At 33.4% G+C, this 22,567-nt stretch overlaps 3 protein-coding genes across 4 annotated transcripts; 1 reads left to right on the top strand and 2 right to left on the bottom strand.

The window, feature by feature from the left end:
- The first annotated feature begins 937 nt into the window (after nucleotides 1–937).
- On the top strand, nucleotides 938–7,890 carry LOC144835576 (carboxypeptidase B-like). Its single transcript, XM_078690657.1, has 9 exons — nucleotides 938–1,057; nucleotides 3,104–3,185; nucleotides 3,745–3,981; nucleotides 4,302–4,403; nucleotides 4,816–4,917; nucleotides 5,465–5,575; nucleotides 6,256–6,340; nucleotides 6,723–7,007; nucleotides 7,712–7,890. The coding sequence occupies exons 1-9, from the start codon at nucleotides 987–989 to the stop codon at nucleotides 7,888–7,890; spliced, it is 1,254 nt and encodes a 417-aa protein (XP_078546783.1). The 5' UTR covers nucleotides 938–986.
- Nucleotides 7,891–8,147: 257 nt separating this feature from the next.
- On the bottom strand, nucleotides 8,148–12,482 carry LOC144858911 (uncharacterized). The gene is made up of 2 exons (XM_078715058.1): nucleotides 11,937–12,482; nucleotides 8,148–9,002 (listed from the first exon to the last, which is right to left on the bottom strand). The coding sequence occupies exons 1-2, from the start codon at nucleotides 12,409–12,411 to the stop codon at nucleotides 8,350–8,352; spliced, it is 1,128 nt and encodes a 375-aa protein (XP_078571184.1). The 5' UTR covers nucleotides 12,412–12,482; the 3' UTR covers nucleotides 8,148–8,349.
- A 2,270-nt stretch (nucleotides 12,483–14,752) lies between these two features.
- LOC144836121 (carboxypeptidase B-like) lies at nucleotides 14,753–22,075 on the bottom strand. 2 transcript variants are annotated; one of them, XM_078691317.1, is made up of 10 exons: nucleotides 21,715–22,075; nucleotides 21,155–21,236; nucleotides 20,351–20,572; nucleotides 19,780–19,881; nucleotides 19,189–19,290; nucleotides 18,185–18,295; nucleotides 17,834–17,924; nucleotides 16,542–16,756; nucleotides 15,676–15,760; nucleotides 14,753–15,164 (listed from the first exon to the last, which is right to left on the bottom strand). In XM_078691317.1, the coding sequence occupies exons 1-10, from the start codon at nucleotides 21,780–21,782 to the stop codon at nucleotides 14,971–14,973; spliced, it is 1,272 nt and encodes a 423-aa protein (XP_078547443.1). In that variant the 5' UTR covers nucleotides 21,783–22,075; the 3' UTR covers nucleotides 14,753–14,970. The 2 variants fall into 2 exon arrangements, with proteins under 2 accessions (XP_078547443.1, XP_078547442.1); XM_078691316.1 differs by lacking the exon at nucleotides 21,715–22,075 and having other exon boundaries at nucleotides 21,155–21,392.
- Nucleotides 22,076–22,567: the final 492 nt, after the last annotated feature.

Below are 22,567 nucleotides of genomic sequence, written 5' to 3'. Positions count from 1 at the left end.
AATGAAATATAAAATATTTAAGTTTAAACCGTCTCGTAATTGTTTCTTAAAAATAAACAAAATTTTCTTTCTTCTTTTTGTCAAAATGTGTATCCTTGTTAATGCAATGGATTCGATTTGATATCATAATTTTTGCAATATGGCGTTTGTTTTAGCAGAAAACCTGATTTTTCTTATTGCAGGAATCAGGGTAATATTTTCGGCCAAAGTATGCCATTATTAACAATAAAAAAAGAAAGATTTCTTCCCTGCACTATGTAGTCAATAAAAGCTTTGCTTGTAATAAGATCTTTTGATAAGATGTTGTGAGATGTTTCAAAACTTTAGTTCCACCTCTCTGGGATGTGCAATCCGCACACTCCCTCGTGTAAACCTACGCCTTGTATTAGCCAGTAACTCATCACTGACACGTGGCAGTCATATGTCTTCAAATACAAATTACAGATAAAAGTCTCCATTTGTTGATTCAAGGGTTCAACTTAAATACGTTGTTGTTCATCAAACCTTTGACTTATCTTATTTTCATCATGCAACAGATGGAGTCTGCAATAGAAGTACCCGTTTTTATCTTGATAAACAACCATACGTTGTTGTTTCAACAAATGGATGTTTAATTAATTAGATAATTCCACATATCTATGGATGTTGCTTACGTAGGCCTAGCCGTAATCAACAATTAACGTAAGAAAACATTGTGCTATGGGGCAACATCCCTCTATTACCTTTCGTATCTTTCTTAAACAAATATTAAGTTTTGTTGTTTTAATTTATTTTGCAAACTGATGACATTCATTACAGAGACATTATCTAAAAATAATTTTGATAGATTTGTTATAATCAATTTATAACCACCTGTTTGCTCACATAACGTATGCCTACGTACGCCTATCATCGATAAATAATGGTCCGAGCATCTCCTGCATGGTATTTAAGAGAGCACACCGGTTTGTCTCTCTCTACACTTTGGTGAAACCAGTAAAGTCAATATGGACCTGAGATTGGTTTGTTTGGCCGCTGTAGTCGTGCTCTGCGCCGCCGAACCACGAAGATACGATGGGTAAGTATAGGCCTACAATCTTTCATCAGTTTCCTATTTTCTTCGTTTGTGTTTATATTGATTGATCTCTAGCACCTATAATCAAAATATTTATTCTTAAGCTTGGTTTCCACTAGCACGCAACGCAAGGACGTAAGCCGCAAAGCAAGCAAATTGACCAATCGCAAGCCACAGTTAGAGTAATCCATCGCTTTTGATTGGTCAATTCACTTACGTTACGACTTACATCATTGTCTGGCGTCCTAGTGGGAAACAAGTTTAACGAAACATATGGTGAAGGTAAAGTATTGTAATATTGCAATATGGGTTTAGAAAAATAGAGGAAATCAACTGCCATAAGAAAAAATTACAGACTTATCGACGCATTTTTAGCACAATGTATTCCCTTGGTAATGGATGATGCAGAATGATTTTTAAATATGCCAAATGTTAAACTTTAGATTTCAAGAACAAACATTCAGGTAGAGAATACCTAAAGTGTAAACACACCAAAACAATAAGAAACAACACCACGCTCGTCTAAAAGTCTAAAACTACACTACACTATCTAACTCAAATATATGGACATGATGATGTCACATCACTACCATATTTGAGTATATCACTACCATATCACACATCAAACTTTTTTTGTCAAACTAGTTTCATAGTGCAGACAGACCTTAAGCCTGAGAAAATGATTACCGGTTCTTATTACTTAACAGATACCACCAAAATCAATTTTGTATAATTTGGAGTTCTTTCATACAATAACTTGAACACTTGATTTTTTGTCAATGCGTATTGGTAAAGTACGTAATATAGGCCTACCATGTTTTAAAAAAATGTTTTTTTTTCTTAGGTGTATCTTTTATTTCCATACATAAGTTCCTTATCTCTTTACATATATTTTTCTCTAAAAAACATTTTCATTTCAGTCACTTTGCATATTATTCTATTAACAATGTTTGTTTTTATCATCATCATCATACAAGTTTTTTTTTAAATAAAATTTGTATTCATTTCGTTACATATAATCACAGTTTCGAAAATTTTGTTTTGTATCTTTTCCCATATACTTTTTACAAATACTGCTTTCCTCCTTTTATACATACAATCTCTTTAACACATTTTCTTATTAACATAGTTGTTTTTTTCATCTACCTGCATATTTTATACTTGTATTAGTTTCTTTATACTATTATCTATTAATACTTTTTCAATAAATCCATTCAATTTAACATCTAATATGGGTTTGTCCCATTTTATTTTGGCTTTGGATTTATAATTATCTATGATAAATGTGTATCTATGTTGTTTTTAATCTCTTTTTAATCTTTTTTTTTCATTAGATATTTATATAGTCTACTATTAAAGTTGCATTTGTTTTGATCAAACATATATTCATTTAATAACGAACATTGCATGAATCATAAGTAAGTCTAAGAGAAAAAAAACCTTATGATAAAAAGCATAAAATATTTAACGACTCGTACATTATGTTACCAATCTTAGTACAAATATTGCACATTCCTTATGATTAGTTAATTATGAAAGACATTAATAAGATTGTTTTTATGATTACTGTGTTTAAATTTATACATTGAGAATTTAGCAATCCTAAATACAATTTTATCTATATTTATTATTTACAATTCAATTTTTGTGCGTAAAATCCAAACATAACATGTTCAACTCTATATTTATCATTATATTTCGTCTCAGTTTATCCCATGAACACTTGATGATTTAAAATACCAAAAAAATTACCAATAAAAAAAAAGAACAACATTATAAATATAAGCTTTCTGACAAAATAATACCGGTATTAACTGGTATAAAGCGAAATAAAAGAAATTCTAAACCAACAACGACAATGTTGAAATAAAAGTACTGAACTATGAAGATGAGTAAATTCAAATTAGTCCTCTTCTAGTCCCCGTCATTCGGTAAATGTTTGTCAAAAGAGTGAACAGTTACATACAATAATCATATAGAAATGAGTGACAATGTTATAAAAACAAATTGGTGTGAGTATTTACATTCCATTTGGTATTTTTTGTTTAGGTACAAAGTACTTCGCATCACCCCAAACAGCGACGATGACATGATGGCGCTAAAGAAACTGAAAGCTGTTGTTGAAGATAAGGTATGGTAAACAACAGTTGGTTTTATTTTGGTTATCACCATCTTAAAGTGAAATCTTATTCCTGGTTACACCGTTTGCGTGTTGGAATAAATGTAATACATAGTTAAGAATTGACATCAAACAAGCTAACAGTAAAAAACAAACTTACAAAAACTTAATAACAAATATTTGGTTATTTTTGTTACTAACACTCATCATACTGCTGGTCATCAGAGTTATGCGAGTAAATATGATTTTGGTTTTTTCGGTCGGGAAAGTGGTGCGGTTCTCAGTCTGGAAAGCATAGCAACAACAATGCACACAACCATACTTTGAAAGCATTTGAATTTGAAAACCTATACAAATTATATGTATCCGTACATATTTTTGTTTAAACTTGTGTTATATATTTTTTACATTATTATTCCTTAACACATTTTAAATAAATTAACATTTATACATATTTTTTTGTATAGATTAACATTGTCTTTTTTGAATCATCATACATTTTTACTTGCGTTTACATACATACTTAATTTACTTATGAGAAGCGAAATGTTTGTTTTACATTTTAACATAGGTAGATTTCTGGCGAGACATCAGAGCAGTAGGCTCGCCTGTAGATATAATGGTATCTCCACAAATGGAAAAGCTTCTTGCAAACATTGCCAAAGAGTACAAATTGGATTTTGATGTTGCGATTGAAGACATTCAACCTCTCTTCGACGACCAGATGAAACACAGCAGAGAGATGTCCGCCAAAGGGATCATTGGTGGTGGTAGCTTTGATTATACTGAGTATCACACTCTAGACGAGGTAAGTCCCGAAGATTCAGAGTATTATAGAAGTCAATAAATCACTAATATGTTTCATTTTATGATAAAAATGCTCATAGAATGTCTTTTGCAGGAAAATGCATTGTTTCCAATTCTTAAATATTTTAACTGTAACGTTGTTGTTCCAATATTGGTCAGCACTATCAATATTTCCAATAAGTTAACTAATTTAATTTTCTATATAATTCAAGGTGTTTCCTTGCTTGATTGGTTCTGGGGTTTTAAATTTTACAGATTATAGTATATGAATAAAACAATATCTTATTATAAGTAATAATGTATTGTTATCGAATACATTAGATAAACACGTGGATTGATGATATTGTATCAACGTATCCAGCCCTTGTTAAAAAAGTACCAGTTGGAAAGTCGTATGAAGGACGTAATATTTACGCATTAAAGGTAAGCTTAAACATATCTTATTAAAAATGTATTCAATGACAACGTATACCCTATATACGTTTTTGTTAATTGTCATTAAAGATAGAGTAGGGCCTACATGAACTAAAAAATACATGATAAATATCGAACGGGAGATGATAATGCATCCTGCGCTTTGGAAGCATTTCGACACAGTTTTTGTGGTTTCAAAGAATAGCCTTTAGCTTGCTACATCATTGCGCAAAATTATTTTAAAACAGGGAGAGAAGGGTCTGGATACCATCGCCAGAAAAATGTTCCCGTTTTTGTCATCATTATTGTCATGTTTATAAGGAGACAACAACAACATTTTTCAATAAGCAGTGCTGAAAATATATTTCCCCCAACCATTAAAGCTTGACAAAAAAATGTGTTGTTTATTTTTTCCATTTAGATTGGTAGTTCAAAATTAGATAAACCAATCGTATGGCTTGAGGGTGGTATCCATTCACGTGAATGGGTATCTCCAGCAACAATGATCTATATCACACATGAGGTAAGAATTAGTTTATAATCCTGCGTCAGCAGAAGAAAGCGATCACTATGGGCCTGTTTCTGCTGCAACTGCTCAAAATACGGTATAAAAATACGGTATTTTTGATACCGTATTTTTTAGTACCCCGTACTTACTTACTTACTTGTTTGCATAGCTATCCCCATTTTGCCGTCATTGAAACGTGTGTAAAACAGCTGACAGCGACAGAAAATCAAAACACGATGTTGACCTCATACGGTATTTTATCCACAAATACGGTATACAAAATACGGTTTTTTTAATGAGCGCCGTTTCCGCTGCCAAAAAAACCGTATATATACGGTATTCAAAAAATACCGTATTAAATACGGTATTTATTTGGAAGCAGAAACAGGGCCTATAGGCCTATAATAGATTTGCAATATTTATCTATTCAAAATAGATAAATACATCTAGTCATTTTCGTCCGTACTATACGACAAAATTGTGTATACAAAAATGCCATTTTCTCATCATCTTTATGCTAGACTAACTAGGCCTATTTATTTTTTTTTTCAATTACGTTCAGCTTGTTTCAAAGTATGGCAAAGACACTGACATTACAACTTTGATGGATGGATTACACTTCTACATCATACCAGTTTTTAATGTTGATGGATACGAATACACTTGGACATCAGTAGGTCTATATTTATTACTTAGGCCTATACCGCAGTCAATATACTGTAGGTTACATATAAACATAGATATATTAACTTTATTCGTCAAAAATGGAATATTTTTGAAAATTGTCTTCTTTGGCAAGATAGGATATGAAATACATTTAAAATACTTATAAAAAAGACAGCCTACAAATATTGCAACAATTAAAATACCGAATTAAATGTTCTCTTAAATTGTGTTGCGTTTGGAACAAACGATAATGTAAAACGTGAATTGTTTGATTTACTAATTCTGCCATATTTACTAATTCTGCCATATTTGTTGCTAACAAATTCATTGTGTAATGAATGAATTGAAAGCGGGTTTCCATAGTTTCATTAACTTTCTTTAGATTTTTGTTTCTTGTACACATCACTAACAGTATATCTCCTTAATTTTTAGTAGTAAACAATCACATTTTGTCAGTTTTCATCAACTCTGAAATGTTTTTATTATTAAAGATCCTTACATATAATATGCAAAGACACGGGCGTATGTATAGTTAATCTAGAAACGATAAAGATGAGGAAATCTGTGATCTATGAGTATGGGAAAAAGCCACGCAGCTCCAACCGAGATTCGAACTCGGAACCTTCTGCTTGATATGCAGGTGTCTTAACCATTAAAAAGATAATTAACACTAACATTAACTTTCAGGACCGCATGTGGCGCAAAACAAGATCTCCAAACAACCGATGCGTTGGTACTGATCCCAACCGCAACTGGGATTATCACTGGAGTGGTACGTTATAAATTACGTGGGAATTTTTCTTACGAGTACTCATATATTTATTACATCTAAAAAAGGGCACCTTCTTATCGAATTGGTGGGAGTAAGGGGTCGGGACTCAGATGATACCCCTCTCCCCTAACCCCAGATAGGAGTGCCTTAACATCATCACCTAGATGAATTATTTAAGTAACGAATACTATTAATAATTTTATAAGTAATGACACGTAATAAGAAAATAAATAATATATATAATATAATAAAAATATAATATAATAAATTTTGGGGGTTTTGTGGTGTAAGTGAGAATTACAATGTTCTCTATTAACCCTTACACCCACAGAAAACGAAACAGCCCGTCAATAAATTCAGATTCAAATTTTTACAGATCCAGGAGCAAGTGCAAATCCATGTAGTGATCTATATTACGGTTCTAGTGCCTTTTCTGAGATCGAATTAAAGAGCGTCACCGATTACATGAGCTCCTTGACGGACATAAAAGTCTTTATTGATTTTCACGCCTTCTCTCAGATGTGGATGTCACCATGGTCGTACACGAAAAATCTACCAAATTCTAACGACTTCAACGACCAGATCAATCTGGCCGTGAAAGCCTTGGAAGCTCTGACTGCAGTTTACGGTACCAAATACACGCACGGAACGGTTGCTAACACAATCTGTACGTAATCGTCCTAAAAGTTGGTTCCCACTAGGACGCAACGCAAGGACATAAGAGCAACGCAATTGATTTGACCAATGACATGCGATAGTTCGAATAATCAATCACTTGTCATTGGTCAAATTGCTTACGTGCTTGCGTTACGTCCTACTGGGAACTAAGCATTTGTTGGGACGTAATACAAGGACGTAAACACAACACATGTAATTTCACCAATCACGGCGCGATAGATAATCCGTACTGCCGCTTGTCAACTAACTTGCGTTGTGCGTACGTCGTCCTTGCTTTCCATCCAAGTAGAAACCAAACCAGAACGAAATCATTTTTTTTTTAAATATAGCCTATTATGCAGCGTAAAGTCATGAGATTCCGAAAAAGGAATGAATTCATGCAATGAAAGACAACATTTTAAAAGTTCAATAAATCAATTTCCAATAAAACCGTTGTAATCTCCGTCACCAAAAGGTAAAATTTAAAAACAAATTGACAAATAAAATTAAAATTAAACAAAAAGGCACAAAAAAGAGAAGAAAAAAAATACAAAATGTTCTAAATGGTTTGAAATAAGCATTTGTTTGTATTTTGTTTCAAATTAATTTATGATGGGTATCGCTTTTAGATTGAGTGGTAAGTTATTCCAAAGATCCATTATATATATATCATTTGCAATAAATTTACAAATAAATTGTCTTTATTTTTCTCAGACGAAGCATCTGGCTCTAGTATAGACTGGGCATACGGTACACTAGGCGTTAAATACTCATATGCCGTGGAGCTTCGTGATGATGGAACATATGGCTTCACCCTACCCGCTAGGTTTATTGAACCAACAGCTATAGAAACGTTCGAAGCGGTAAAAGTGATTGCTAACCACGTTATGTAAACTTACTTTTCAATAAAAACTCTCGATTATACTTAATTTTCTTGTTTGTATCTAATTCTGTTAAATTTCCGGCCTCTAACAGTAGAAGTACTATGTGGAGACCATAATAATATGAAACAATTCTTTTTTTTTGTCGAATTTAAAATGGTATTTGTAGGCCATTTAGGATATGCATCATACCTACAATTAAATTATATTATTATTTTTCTCTTGTTAAACTATAGACACTTTAAATAAAACTGAATTATAGATCATAATACATGACTGTGTGGTTTTTAATGTTTACTCTCCTTTTACATTCCCAAAGACATTGAGAGGTTTGTTGTTGATAATCGCCTTAACTGGTTATTATAAAACAAACAGCAAAAGTGGACAAATTTCGAATTTCACTCGAAGTATGATGATAGTCGAGTATTTTGTGTGTTACGAATGATGAATTTCTGTTTAAATTACACACATCTATAATACTTTTCGTTTTTGCTTACATGGATTTTCGTGACAAAGGTAACGCCCACCAAATTCAAGAGCAGAGATTTGAAATGTCTGCTGATCAATAACATCTTGTTCGCTAAATCTTTGAAAAATCGATTTGCGTTTATAGATTTTCACAATTGTAGCAGCTTGATAACTTTCAACAAGAACGGGTTTGAACCCTTGCGCCGTCGGCCCTCTAAGACAGGTACCAAGAGTAGCTACCGGGGCGGTAACATTGTACACAACGCGGTAATAAATCGAATTGATGGTAAACAATGCAATTCCTTTACAGCCATCGATCGAACTAGTAAGAAGCGAGTTGTCCACTCGGAGGTCTAGTTCAATGCTTTTGTTGTAGTTTCTATAACCAAATAAATGAGCAGGAATATCTACGTAACCAACAAACTGGATTACTCCAAATGAACCAGCAACAGCAGCACCTGGTTTGACGGCTTGAGTCCAGACCCATGCGGGTGGGAAACCTTCACCCCAATTCTTCTCCTGATGCATAAACGCAGAACCGTGGATTATCTCACCACTTGTTGTATTTGTCCACGTGTATTGACCGAACGTATACGGACTGTACACAAACCAATGCAGAGGCAGAAACGACAGTTTACCAAGCCAGCCTTCAGGACCTGAAGTTAAAAATGAAAGACATACTTACGTGTGAAGACAAATGTATAAACTACAAATATTTAATATAATGTTTTGATAGTTCCTATAATATAGTTAAGTTTGCTGATGATATGTGTGTAACAGGGTTACAATTAATGATGATGAAACTGCGTACAGAAATGAGGTCGCGCATGTTATTAAATGGTGCTCCGACAATCATCTTATTATAAATGCTAAGAAAACTAAAGAAAGGATTTTTGACTTTAGGAAACAACAATTGTTAACAATGAATGCGTATCTACAACAACAGAGCACAAATACTTGGGTGTAACTATAGACGATCAATTTAGTTGGAACAAGCATACCCAAAGTGTCTATTCTAAAGCTAATAACGTAAACGCCTATTTTTTCTTAGGAAACTTAAGAAATTTAATGTTAGACAAGATACGCTGTTCCTATTTTACCAAAGTGTAATCAAATCTGTTATGACGTTCTGTTGTATTGCCTGGTATTCCAATTTAACTAAGAAAAACATCAATAAAATATGTAAAATAACTAAAGCAGGATCTATCTATATATTAATGCTACTAAATTTTTCGCGCATTTTACGTATCTCCTCCAAAACTACAGAACGGTACGTGCTCACCTTTGGCACACTGGTGTTTATTGAGGGGCCGCACACGATAGGCTATGTCACTTTCTTGAATGTTAAGGATAAACGCAAAAAAGGCAAAAAAATAGCAGTAATTTGACGTCTCAGCGACCATGTTACGTCACAATCTAAACGGTAAACGGGACGATTCGGCCCTGAGACGATTCGGCCCTGAGACGATTCGGCCCGGGACGATTCGGCCCTGAGACGATTCGGCACACTTAAATTTATCGGCTTTGATATGCATTTTATAAGCATAAAATAAGCTTTTTCCCCAAACTTTATATCCAGAGAGACTACTGGGGTAGCACTACTAGGGATAAAGATGCAATAAAGCAAACATTTTGAAAACATTGTCGAAAATGCCCTCTGTTGGCCGCTTGGCGAATGCACGAAAAAACAAGGTTTTCGAAGTAATAAATTCATTATAAAATTACGTTTTTTTAGTAATTTATTATATATATTATATCAAAATTGTCAATATCAATAAAATACGGATTGCTAAACACCTTTAAAAACTTGATAAATACCCAAAAAAATGAATATGAATTTGGTCTAAAGTGAGACGTTTCGGCCCACAAAGTGGGATGTTTCGGCCCAAAAGTGGGCCGAATCGTTCCACCAAACTTTGGGCCGAATAATCCCGGGCCGAATCGTATAAACTACACAACCTCCTCTGTTGTGTACCGCCATGGCCGGATCTACAAATACAATGCCGGGCCGCTATAAAAACAGTCATTAGTCAACCGTATCGAATGATCGCGTCGTTAAAGTTTTAATTAATTATTTGAACAGAATGACCGTAAATCACGGTTTGGGGTTTGGCTCAGTGAGTAAAACGCCGTGGCCATTGATGCTTAGTACGTTCAGTTCAATCCGTGACATGTGTAATTATTAAGTATCACCGGTTAAAGCTAAAAATCAAAACTAGACCACAATGTAATTATAAAACTAGCAAAAAAGATACGAAATCTCACACACAAACATTGCAAAATATAAACAAACATGAAAAAATGTAAATGCACTAAAAAAGTATTGCAAATTATTATTAAGGAAGCACGGGTTACTGCTATAGACCACAATTTAATTACAAAAGTAGCAAATAGCTAACAAATCTCCCACACACAAAACATTTGTAAAATATCAAAACCATTGAAATAAAAATGAACAAACAAAACGATTCCAAATGGTTTTATATATTGTTGAACATTCCGCAGCAATGTATTTTTCAATCGATTTATGTTAAAAATTTTTATTTTATCTGTATGTATCAAATAATTAATACACCACGAAAAAACCAAAATAATATAGTTTGGCATTTTGTACTTTCGTTAGTGTTTGCGCGCATCATCTAATTCACACAGCATAATTTTTGTTTAGCGTCTTTTATTTTCGTAAAGTCTGAACAGTCAAAAGTAAAGTATAAAGTTCCATATCCAGTATCACTTTCATTTTTCAGTCTACATATATTTCAAAGTGAAGGGATTATTTTAATAATTTGTCAAAGTACTTTTATCACAGTGCGCTTTTATTATACTTGCCCATGCAAAGTATAGGCCTATAACCACATAGGGCAGAAAAAGACCGTGCGAATCACGGGTTATTGCTAGTGTAAAATAATTGGCGTAGAAATTGAAAGTATGGGTAATCTTTGTGATAAAACGGCTCTTGCTTGTCTATATAATATACATTTTTCAAGAGATAATTAGTTACGGTGTTACGTTTTAATATTGTGTTTTGAATTGTATTGTATCTATGTTTCTAAGCTCAGGAAAACTAATTTCATGTATGTAATATTATGTGACAAAAAATTGAATCTTAAAATATGATTAGAACCCTTCCCTTGCCATTTGTTGCTCTCTGTTTGAAAAATACGTCACCATGACTAGGACGATCTTGCAGCCCATCCCTGCTGTATTACTATTTAGAACAATCAATTTTGAACTGTTACGCATTCAGCTGCGATTATTTCGTATATATGCCTATATAAATCAGTTAAGCCGGGAAATAACAATTAGCTTTGCATACTCTTGACACTAAAGAGAATGATTGAAGGTTAGAGCAAGCGCCATTGTCACTTTATTAGTCTTTTAGTTAGTAAAAGTGGTTTGAATGCTGTTTTTTCAAAAACAAGCCCAAATTATTTACATTTACAACAATTACATTTTCACTAGAAAGTTTTGCGTTTATAATGTGCTACACATTGCGATGGTAACACAACATGAGGTACAAAGTAGTCAATGCAGCACTACTTTTTATAACTGCACTGAAAACACTAACCAAATATTTCAGAGATCTTTACCTGTGCCATCACTTTTCCAAAATGTCGGTTTTCCAAATTTTCCCTCAAGACGAATTTCTTCTATTGAAAAATCAAAATTAGTTTGATTTTCTGAAACATTGAAATACCCATTCTGTGTAGCTTCCCATATAAAGTTTGCTGGCGGTGGACTGTAAAACGTAGGGTTCCTATCGACATCTTTCGTTCCATTCAACTTCACCGATATATCTTTAAAATCGGGATATGCTTCCTTTGCCGAGATAGATCCAGTTGAGTTGCTGCTTTTAAGAATTCCGAGATAGGTTAAAGGATATTGTGTGTCTGTGTAGTTAAGTACACGCCCGAAAAGAACGCCATAAGACTGCTGCATATGTTCATCAACAAGACGAGCGTACCAGCCCTCGACAAATGGACCTTCTTCTGGAAAAACATGCGGATCATTTTGGTTTCCCTGAGCCAAGCATAGAATAATACTCACTATAACAATGTGCAACATGTTTACGGTCTTTGCACTGTGTTTAACAGTAGAATATCAAGATTTCATCATATTTAAACGTGGCATCAGCTGATGATATAGTTTAAATGTTATCAGTAAAAAGTTCAAGGTTTAATACAACTGCAAATGACAAGACAAAACGTGGTAATTTAAAGTGATACGTCATTTATGCGGAGGGTACATTATGTAACGATGGAAAATGTACAACGCGCGCTTGCAAACCGAAACACAATTAAGGCCCATTTACACTAAGTCGATAACGACCGACGATAACGGATAGATATTTTTCATCATACATAAAACAAAAGAAACCGAAAATGTTTTCATAACTATAGGATGGCCATTCATGTTGCCTTGATAAAAATAGTCATTTTCTGGTGCCAATCAAATAACGATTTGTAAGAGAATGATGTCGATGTTATTGTTTTTATTAATCATGACGTCATTTGATTGGATTTAGAAACAAACTGTATCATGTTTATCAAAGACGTATACCACGTTATCCTATTCAAACTTTTCCTATTTATTTTGTTTTATGTAAGAAAATATATTTATCGCCGTTCGTAGCTACATTCATAAATATATTCATTATAAATAATTGAATGGTTCACGGACGTGTGAACGGTACCTTAATGACAATAACCATCCCTCAATTGGCGCCTTCAACGAGTTGAAGATTTTGCAACTTAGGCCTATAGGACTACTAGAAATAGTGGCTGTGTGTGAAAGTGACTGTGTATGTGTAAAAAACGGGGTAACTCCTACTCTACGAAAGATGTAGGCCTACTAGGTTCTAGGCATTTTGTGTTATTACTGGACCAGCGGATAGTCCTTATCTGAGAAGACCTGTTCTACCAACAGATGCGAGTGAGGTGGCTCTAATCCTTGCCTATATTAATTATGGCTACGGTTACGGTTTCACTGTCTTAAACGCTCGGAACTTACTCATTAATAATAATAATATACATATTTCTAGAGCGCACTTCGCCACCAAAGGTGTGCTCAAAGTGCTCACTCTTTAGTCTTATTAGCATTTTGAGAAAAAGGCGCGCCAACCGAGATTCCAACTCGAACCCTTCTGCTTGATATGCAGATTTACCGTTTATAACACCCTCATTCTCGCAGATTTTCTCATCTTCATCGTTTAAATTATTTATATCACTGGGTGGTTTAGAATTCTTCTAATGTCTGTAAAATTAAAGATAATTATTGAAATAAAAAAAGAATCTTCACTCAAACTGACAAGCACCCGTTCTTTTGGTACTTTTGAACTTTGTAATTGTGAATGAATAGGCCTAAATTTAGCGGCAATATAATCCCCAGATTGAAGACAAATTAAAAGAAAAATGATTCAATAACCCTGTTTTCCTTACTGGCATAATTATTCTAAATATCTTTTTGGAACAACATTTTTACGGACTGTTTTAAAAAACGCATAAATAAATGCAATATTACATTTTTAAAACAATTAATAGTTTAACAAGTTTATATAATGCAGCAGGTATTTTATATGGTTATTTATTTACGGCCAGGTATTAATACTGCTCCTCAATATCTATAGAAAACTACAGGTTTTTTTTCTTCATTTTGCTATTTTCACTATTAATTAAACAGTAATAAAAAAATAAATAGATAAAAGATAAGGAATAAACAAACAAAAAACAACAAAAAACAGGTTAATCACAAACAGCAGATTAACACAAAAAAAACCATTCCAACATTTTTTTTTTCATTCCCAATTGATCAATTTACCTGTTCAAATTTACAACTTAAAAACCATAGGCCTAGTTAATAATATATATATATAACATAAGCACATTAACAATTAATAATACACCGTAAAATCCTTATAACCATCCAAAAATGTGAATATAATAGAGTATAATCACATAGGTGCAAAATATCCTTAACCGTTCAAAAATATAAATATATATATAGGAAATTCTTCGGTAAAACTATCGGATCACATTCTGTTTATTTTAGACCAATGATGTTATAGAAAGCTACATCATGATCTGAACAGTAATTTAGACGGACCTACTCTGGTTAATTCTTCGGTATATGGTACCGTGTCCTCGGCTGACGCACAAACACGCGAAACAATAATACTTGTCCTCGCGTAACGCACGAGTGTTACACGCGATGTAATATAATAATCATTTAACATGTGCTTTATATCGGCCGTCAGTATGCTTTTTGCTTGCAATCATGTTACTGTACTTTTATACCGTACTTATTTGATGACATCACTGAATATGTTGAACTTAAAATAAATAGAAAAAGAAAAAACACAAAATACGCTATCTTGATTTTGCTTAATATTATTTATTGATTGAAGGTAACATTTCACAGAAGTAAATCATCTCATGTGTGTAATCTTAGTTCCCATTAAAGACGATACGCAAGAACAACAACACAACGCAAGGACGTAGACGCAACATAACGACATATGGACGAAACGCAAACGCGTGTTGGCAAATTATAAGCGATAGTTATAATAATTCATCGCTTGTGATTGGTCAAATCACTTACGTCTCTGGAAACTAAGCTTAAGTATTATTAAGAAGCAAACTCTGCAACAATAATTTCTCCGAGTTTCTTGATTGCTGCAAAGTTTTCTTCTCCGGAAGGGATAATTTCGCTTTCTGGCATGACAAAGCCGTGAGTGCCAGTATCTCCCAGTTCAATAACGTATGAATATTTGGCGCCAAGCGTGGCATAACCCCAGTCTGCACTGCATCCTGAAGCGGCGTCTGTAGAAAGAAGAATATGATATAGATTTTTAAGGAACTTGTAGGCCTAAGTAGGTTTTATATACTATTTTAATCCAGTGATTAGATTAACCAAGATGTTTTTTCTCTAGTTTTATAATTAGATACAAATTAAATCATCCGTTTCCCGTATCAATACACAATTAGGCCTATTCATACCCAAAATAAACAAATAAAAAGGGATTGTTAGGCCTCCAGAGTGTTTATGCAGGAAACTGTAATACGCAGCAAACCAAACTACTACTAAAGAAGTCACAATTTGACTTATTGGCATTTTAAGCAACGTAAATGGAATAATCCGTGTCTTGCAGTCTAAAACTGAGCTGACACATACAAAAACTTTCTTCTCCCCTAAGGTTCCCTTAGCTGCTGCTAAACGGCGCTCATTCGTCGACAGGGGATGAATGGACCAGTACACCGTGGTATCTACCTACTCTTCCGGATCTCTTCCCTGTCTTAACCGCTCAGCCACTCGATGGTCGAAATTACTTACATAGTTTTCTTGCAGAAGGACCATATTCGTATTTTGTTCCATGGACGGCTGTCAGAGCATCTGTACAAACCTTGGCCATATCATCCTATTAAACAAGAATACGTCAGATTTATCAAACGTGCTTAGTCAAAACACGTCAATAATTTTGTCAGTTTAAAAATAAATTACTAATCAAAAAAAAAAATAAAATAAAACAGTCCATTCCATAAGTTAAAACACTGTTTTGATAAATGTACTATAGAGCCTTAGTTTTTCTCTTAATTTATAACTATATTGACTTATGCAAAAATGCCAGCCCAGTTTAAAAGCATAGGCTTTATATTATTAGCGTCGGAATATAAACAATGTCGGATACTAACAGATATATTGATGTTTCAGATTAAAGGCCAATTTACACTAGGGAGATAACGATCGACGATAAAAAGATAAATATGCATTTATCATACCTAAAACAAAAGAATTTTAAATAGTTTTCATCCTAGAACTACAGGATTATCATCTATGCTGCTATTGATGAAAATAATATTTCCACACGTCCAGTCAAATGACGTCATTTGATTGGATTTTCAAAAATATTATTTTTATCAAATACAGCATACATGATTATCCTATAGTTCTATAACGAAAACTGTTTAATTTCTTTCGTATTTATCATCGATCGTTATCGTCCTAGTGTAAATGGGCCTTAGACCAATACTCGATGACAGAGAGTACGGCAACCGAAATTAAACAATTCGAATTTTATAAGATGAGAAGAGAAGGATGGAATATTACCTGCTACTCTACATGATATCGCAAACAACATTGTTAGTTATTCCAGGGAAGAGAATGTAACTCTTCTCTGGTTATGCCTAAATTAAACTCACTTGATCTTTAGTGTCTGCTGGCAACAGAGCAGTATCTGAGTAAGACCAAGGAAGTAGCCAGAGTTGAGAGTAGGCGTGGAAGTCGATGAATACATGGAAGTCCTGTGTTTGCTTTTTTTGTAGAAGGAAACTAGTACTACTAGCAACCTCTCGTTCGGAATGGGAAGAGAGACCACGGTAAACGTCAGAACAAGGATTTGTACTAGTACCAGCCCCTGAAAGTAGAAAACAGTCGTAAAAAATCAGTATTCACTATTATTCAATTCAAGTATTTTATTTTGTCAAGCATTCTGGATCGAAAATTGTCTTGAGGCTGAGGTAAAGAATTAGAATAAACAAATTTCTTATCCAATAAAAACATGTTTAAATATTTATTAAATTAAGTGAAATTTGTATTTTTTGGTGAAATATGGTCGCTTGCTTCTATGAAACGATTGTTCAGAAGGTGAATACATCAGTGTGCAATAGAGCATACTGTATTGTTCTTTGTTACACCTTTATGCAAATTAGCTATATATAAACATTGCACAGGTTGTTGTGCGGGGCAGTCGACAATTGAGCTTCGTGCTGGGTGTAGCCAATACAACAAATAAATGGAAGCTTCGGCGACACCAAACAATTATTGTGGTGATGCGTTTTTCGACCAGTCAATTCAGTTTATTATAGTTGGGGCCTACGTTTGTTTTGAGACTCCGAAACAACGATAAAAAAACCAAAATATCCTAATATATAAAAGAAACAGTAAAGTTATCAATACGCTAGGTTTTTTTTGTAAACGACAAAATATAGGTTGATTTTTTGAGGAAAAATGGTCGTTATCAAAGCAATGATTTGATTTTACAAAAGAACTTTTTCATAAAATCTTATACACTATTTGCATGAAAGGTTGAAATCTGTTAACGGTGCTAAGTAAATTGAGTTAACTATGTCGCAGATAAAAAAAAAAAATTTCAAATTAATCCGGATAGATTCAGAATTTTTCAAAAAATGTAGAATGAAATGCATAGGCATTTGCATTTAGGGTAGCCTGCGGCCTATTCATAATAAAATGATACTTTTTGTTGTTGATTTGTAGAAATAATAATCGAATTTATTTTTAAAGGTATCTTTTAAAGATTTTGTATCCCCTCCCCCCTAAAAATTTGTTTCCACTTTTCCACTTTTTTTTTTACAGAAGCAAATAACTTTATTAAAACTGCAAAATGACCTATTTAAAGTCTTCATTTTTCATGTTTTTGGGGGACAATACATCCTTAAAATAAAAATATTAATATGACTAATAAGAAACTCACCTCCCCATTTGTATTCATAGTTTCGGTTTGGATCGATTCCTTTACATCTATTGCCGGCTTCTTGGCGTCTGGTCTTTCTCCACATACGATCCTAGACACAAATTGGTCCGACGATTAGAAGGACATAATGCCTTATGACGTCATAATTATGCGTTGAGTTTGGCTTGCCAATTTTTATTGAACCAATTCGGTCGATTCTAAGTTAGGTCCAGACATGCATATTTGAACCATTTTTTAGGTGTACAATTGTTGAAAAAACACCCCAAAAATTGAATTCGAATTCACAATTTTACGCAGATGAACGATGACGTAATGTTTGATCGTCGAAAATTGAAAATAGGTTTAACTTACGTTTGACCATGTGTAGACGTATCCGTCAACGTTTAATGATGGTACAATATACCAGTCAAATTTATCTAACATGTCGGTCACCCCAGTATCACTGCCGTATGTCTCCAACATCTACAAAATTAAATAAAAATATAATTTGTGTTTATCGTGACTGTTATTTAATACAATTGCAATTATATTTCTCTATAATTTTAATATTATATATTGTCTGAAGGGTAATTCCAAATTATATTCCAACTCTACCAGATTTTTCCGAGTGACCGTCTCAGATTTTGACAAATATTCACTATGTGAAAAACCAACCGATAACAAAATTTAGCCTTAGCCCTTATACAATTTTACACACAGCACCAGCATTAAGGTTTAAACAAATTTAGTATCGTATTCATTATACTCCTACAATTATCTAATTATTGTATATTTTGCTTCTCGGGGGCTACTCGTCTTCCAGTAACTTCGATGATCATCTCAGACAAATTGATCGACAATAGTCTAGTCAAATTGCCCGGGAATGAGTCTGGCGGATGTATGCGATATATACACGTCCATTATTTAAACTAGAAACAGGGAATGAGCCTGGTAGCCTTATATACGATATGTAGTTTCAGAGATATATTTTACGCCGCAAAGGGGATGTGCCCATTCATAATTATAAAACGTACATTCCCAAGTAAGCATGATCTTAGTTTATTCAAGGTAATCCAATAAATCATTCGATCTCCGCAGCCCTTTATTTTGATTATTGTATAGATTTAGAGTAGACATAACGTTTTGATTTAGCCTTTGGCTTTTGTATTTGTATCTCCATTGAGATCCAGACACTGATACCCACAGCATTGTCATTTTTTCTGTAATTTGCATTTGGATTTATATATGTAACAGTATATTTCCATTAAATGTTTCAAAAAAGATTTTTTTGGAAAACGTCCACAACGAAGACCAAAACAGTACTACGGCATTCATTATATTTCTTTGTAATTATTAAATAAAAACACATACGGTACCTGGTTAGTGAAATACATGACCGTAGCAGGAGACATCCATTCACGAGCATGGATACCGCCTTGGAAGTAAACAGCCGGTTTACCACTTGTTTTCTTTCCGATCTAAATATTAAAAAAAAACACCACTTATAATGTGTACAGATAAAATAAAATAATATATAAAATGCCCCACGATATTCCAAGATGTAACTATCAGAATAATATAATGTTTGTGCCGTATTATTATGCAAGTTGCTTATAAACCGTCATTCGTACACGACAAAGAACTTGGTACACTATTGGAAAATATGCTTCTATGACAACTTTGTACCGGTCACCCAGTATAAAGAAGAAATTGAATAAATAATCATTCATTGAAATGTATATTTTCTGATTTACGTAATAATTTTGTAATCTTTAATAGCATTATTGAGAAGTTAAATACAGTAATTTGTTTTCTTCTTTTGTAATTGTTTTTCTTTCTATTTAATATAAATTGTAGTCTGCTCTGATGTATTAATAAAAGAACTGAATTGTTTTTCAGAAATGTTGCATTGTAATAAACTTATAATAATAGTGAATAATGATAAAATGTAAATTGCATTACTATACCTTAAGTCCGTTGATCGCACGTCCTTCACTTGATGTAGCAATTTGGAAAGACTCGACAATGTCGGAGTGTGCGGCTGCAATATCTGCAACCCACTGTTGTATCTGTGAAATATAAATATGACATGAATGTTTGAGCACCTTTCATTATCAACCTAATTAATATCAATTATTGTCATCGTAATATTACCGTTGTATGTTCGTCCTAACCTCCTTTGTAACTGGTCTTCATATCTAATCATCACTTTCACTACCACCACCACCACAACCACCACCATCGTACCTTTCTCACTATTATTAACGTCCATCAACATCAGAGCTATTCAATCGTCACACGTATATTTACCATGGTGTTTAATAAGTGCTTACTTTTTAGGTCTAGGCCAATACTTATTTGTAAATCCAGTCTGTAGGTAACTTTTTAAAACTTTTTTATTTTTCTCTATTAAAAAGAAACTTTAATGGCCAACATGGAGATATAAAATATGAAAGGTTTTGTTTTGCAAGTTTAAAAAGGTTATCATCATCATCATCAAAATCACCATGGTTAAAATACATAAATATTGCCACTTACCTCGTCATAAGTGTGGTATTTGGAATAATCAAAACCATTGTTTCCATCCAAAATTCCTTTTGCCGAGAACTGATTATCAATTAGGCCCTGAACATCCGGGATGTGAACTACGTAATCAAGTCCACGTGCGTTCAGCAACGTCTGCAGAAGATCATGATACTTTGGCGAAACCATGATGTCTATAGGTCGTTCAAGAACACGGGTCATTTGCCAAAAATCAAACTATATTTAAAACAAAAATAAAACAATACAAAAGTGAATTACGCATGTGCAAGTTTTGTTTTCACTCAAACCCTCGAAGCAACCAATTACCTAACGGCGGGAACTATTTTTAGGTCTTATAAACTGCAACCTCGTGCTACAATTGTCAATATTGGATTTATGTATAAAGAAAGAAGAATTAAACAACGTTATACTTTCCCAATTTGCAATTTGGCATTCTTGACAAACTCAGCCAAATTAATTAGGCCTATGCCCATGGGTTTTGTCTGGTCTGTAGTATCAAAATATTGTGTTCCGAAGTTCAGTGCTGCGCCATATTTTTACTCTTTACAAAAAGCACATTCTTATGGCTATAAGCTATAGGTCTATTTCAATGCAATGATTTCTGGCATTTCTGGAAGAAGAGGACTCAACGGTTCTAAATATTCAACGGTTCTAAATAATCCATAGTTGTGACCACTACCCTGATGTGCTTGATAGCGACTGGTTAGCTACTGCGAATGTATGTGGGTTAATTGGGGAGCCCAGTTTCATAGGAAATCTGAACTAAAAACTATAAATATTTTGTGTAATAATTCTTACTTTTCCTTCATATCTTTCTTCTAACAGGTGTATCCACTCCACGTCTGCTTCATCGCGAGGGGTAATACGAATCACTTGATACCTGACAGGATAACATAACATAAGCTTACTAAATATTAAATTTAAAGTTATAAAGGTATTTAAGCCTACAATATGGTTCATAATGTCTATAATTGATTATTTAATATTGACAATAACTGATATCTAATCTACATTTTTCACCAAAGTTTTCATTAAAAGCTTGTTCGTACTGTAATAAAATATTTTGCAAATCTTGTTGAAATATGTGGTTAGTTACTATAATCTTACCATGCATTAGGAAAACTTCGGTATAAAGTTAGATAAATTGTGAGAGATCCTGCTGATACATATTGTGTAAACTACACAATGACACTACCGAGCCACAGTTACATTTTAAGGAATGAACTACTGACTGGAAACTCATGACTAGTTTACGAATTAATGTTCTGAAGATACTTATTAAGTATTTATTAACTAAAATAATAAAGTTTGATTTGACATATTATTAAACCAAGTAAAAATAAATTGAGCAAACTTACCCATCGTATCTTACTTTCTCGGCCGCAACGGCCGCAAAGAGAAACGCCAAACACAAACAGCGAATCATTGTTTCAAAAACTGTGATCAATTCATTGTTTTTCCTACCAATATATACTAATCTGGCACTCGGGGCACAGCGTATTATTGAAAAGCTTTTGCAGACAATAAACGTTATACTGGCGTTGTACTTTCAATAGTTTCGATTACCCCGGCGATTTATTCAACCTTATCTTGTACGATTTATCGTACTCAGACATCAACATTTTCATGAGAAAAAAGCATATGGTATGAAATGAATTTTCAATTCAATTCAATCCAATTCAATCTTTTATTTTTTTATACGTGTGCAATATGACGCACTCATTGCTATAAGTTCCATCTGGAGAGCATTCTTGACTCTTCAGATATTGTCTACTGGAGTCGAGACGAAAACATTTTCACTTGCATTGAGTCTACACATTAGACCATGTATCGATGTTTTTAAACATTCATAAAAAGAGGGAATTCTACATTATGTAAACATGAAGCTGGCACTACAATGTAGAGGCCTTTGCAACAACATTCTTAATCTTAACCCATTCATACCGGAAGAGATCGCATAGGTACGCTAAGTTGTTGCACCATAATGTAGAGCAATACATTTAACACCGTAAATAAAACACATTTCATTTCATATCGACAATTTCTGACCAATGAGTTGGCTTTGATACACAATTTTAACATGATATTAAAGATGTATTGTCCCTTGAAACACAAAAAATGAAGGTCAAAATATTCTAAATTTAAATTGGCCATATCAAGTAATATTAAAGTTATTCACTTTAAGTCGAAAATTCGAACCAAAAACAACAA

This window comes from Antedon bifida, chromosome 2, assembly GCF_963402885.1.
Source record: "Antedon bifida chromosome 2, ecAntBifi1.1, whole genome shotgun sequence".
NCBI classification, from domain to species: Eukaryota; Metazoa; Echinodermata; class Crinoidea; order Comatulida; family Antedonidae; genus Antedon; species Antedon bifida.
The sequence above is the reverse complement of the archived record's forward strand: the minus strand, read 5'-3'. Positions and strand labels throughout refer to the sequence as shown.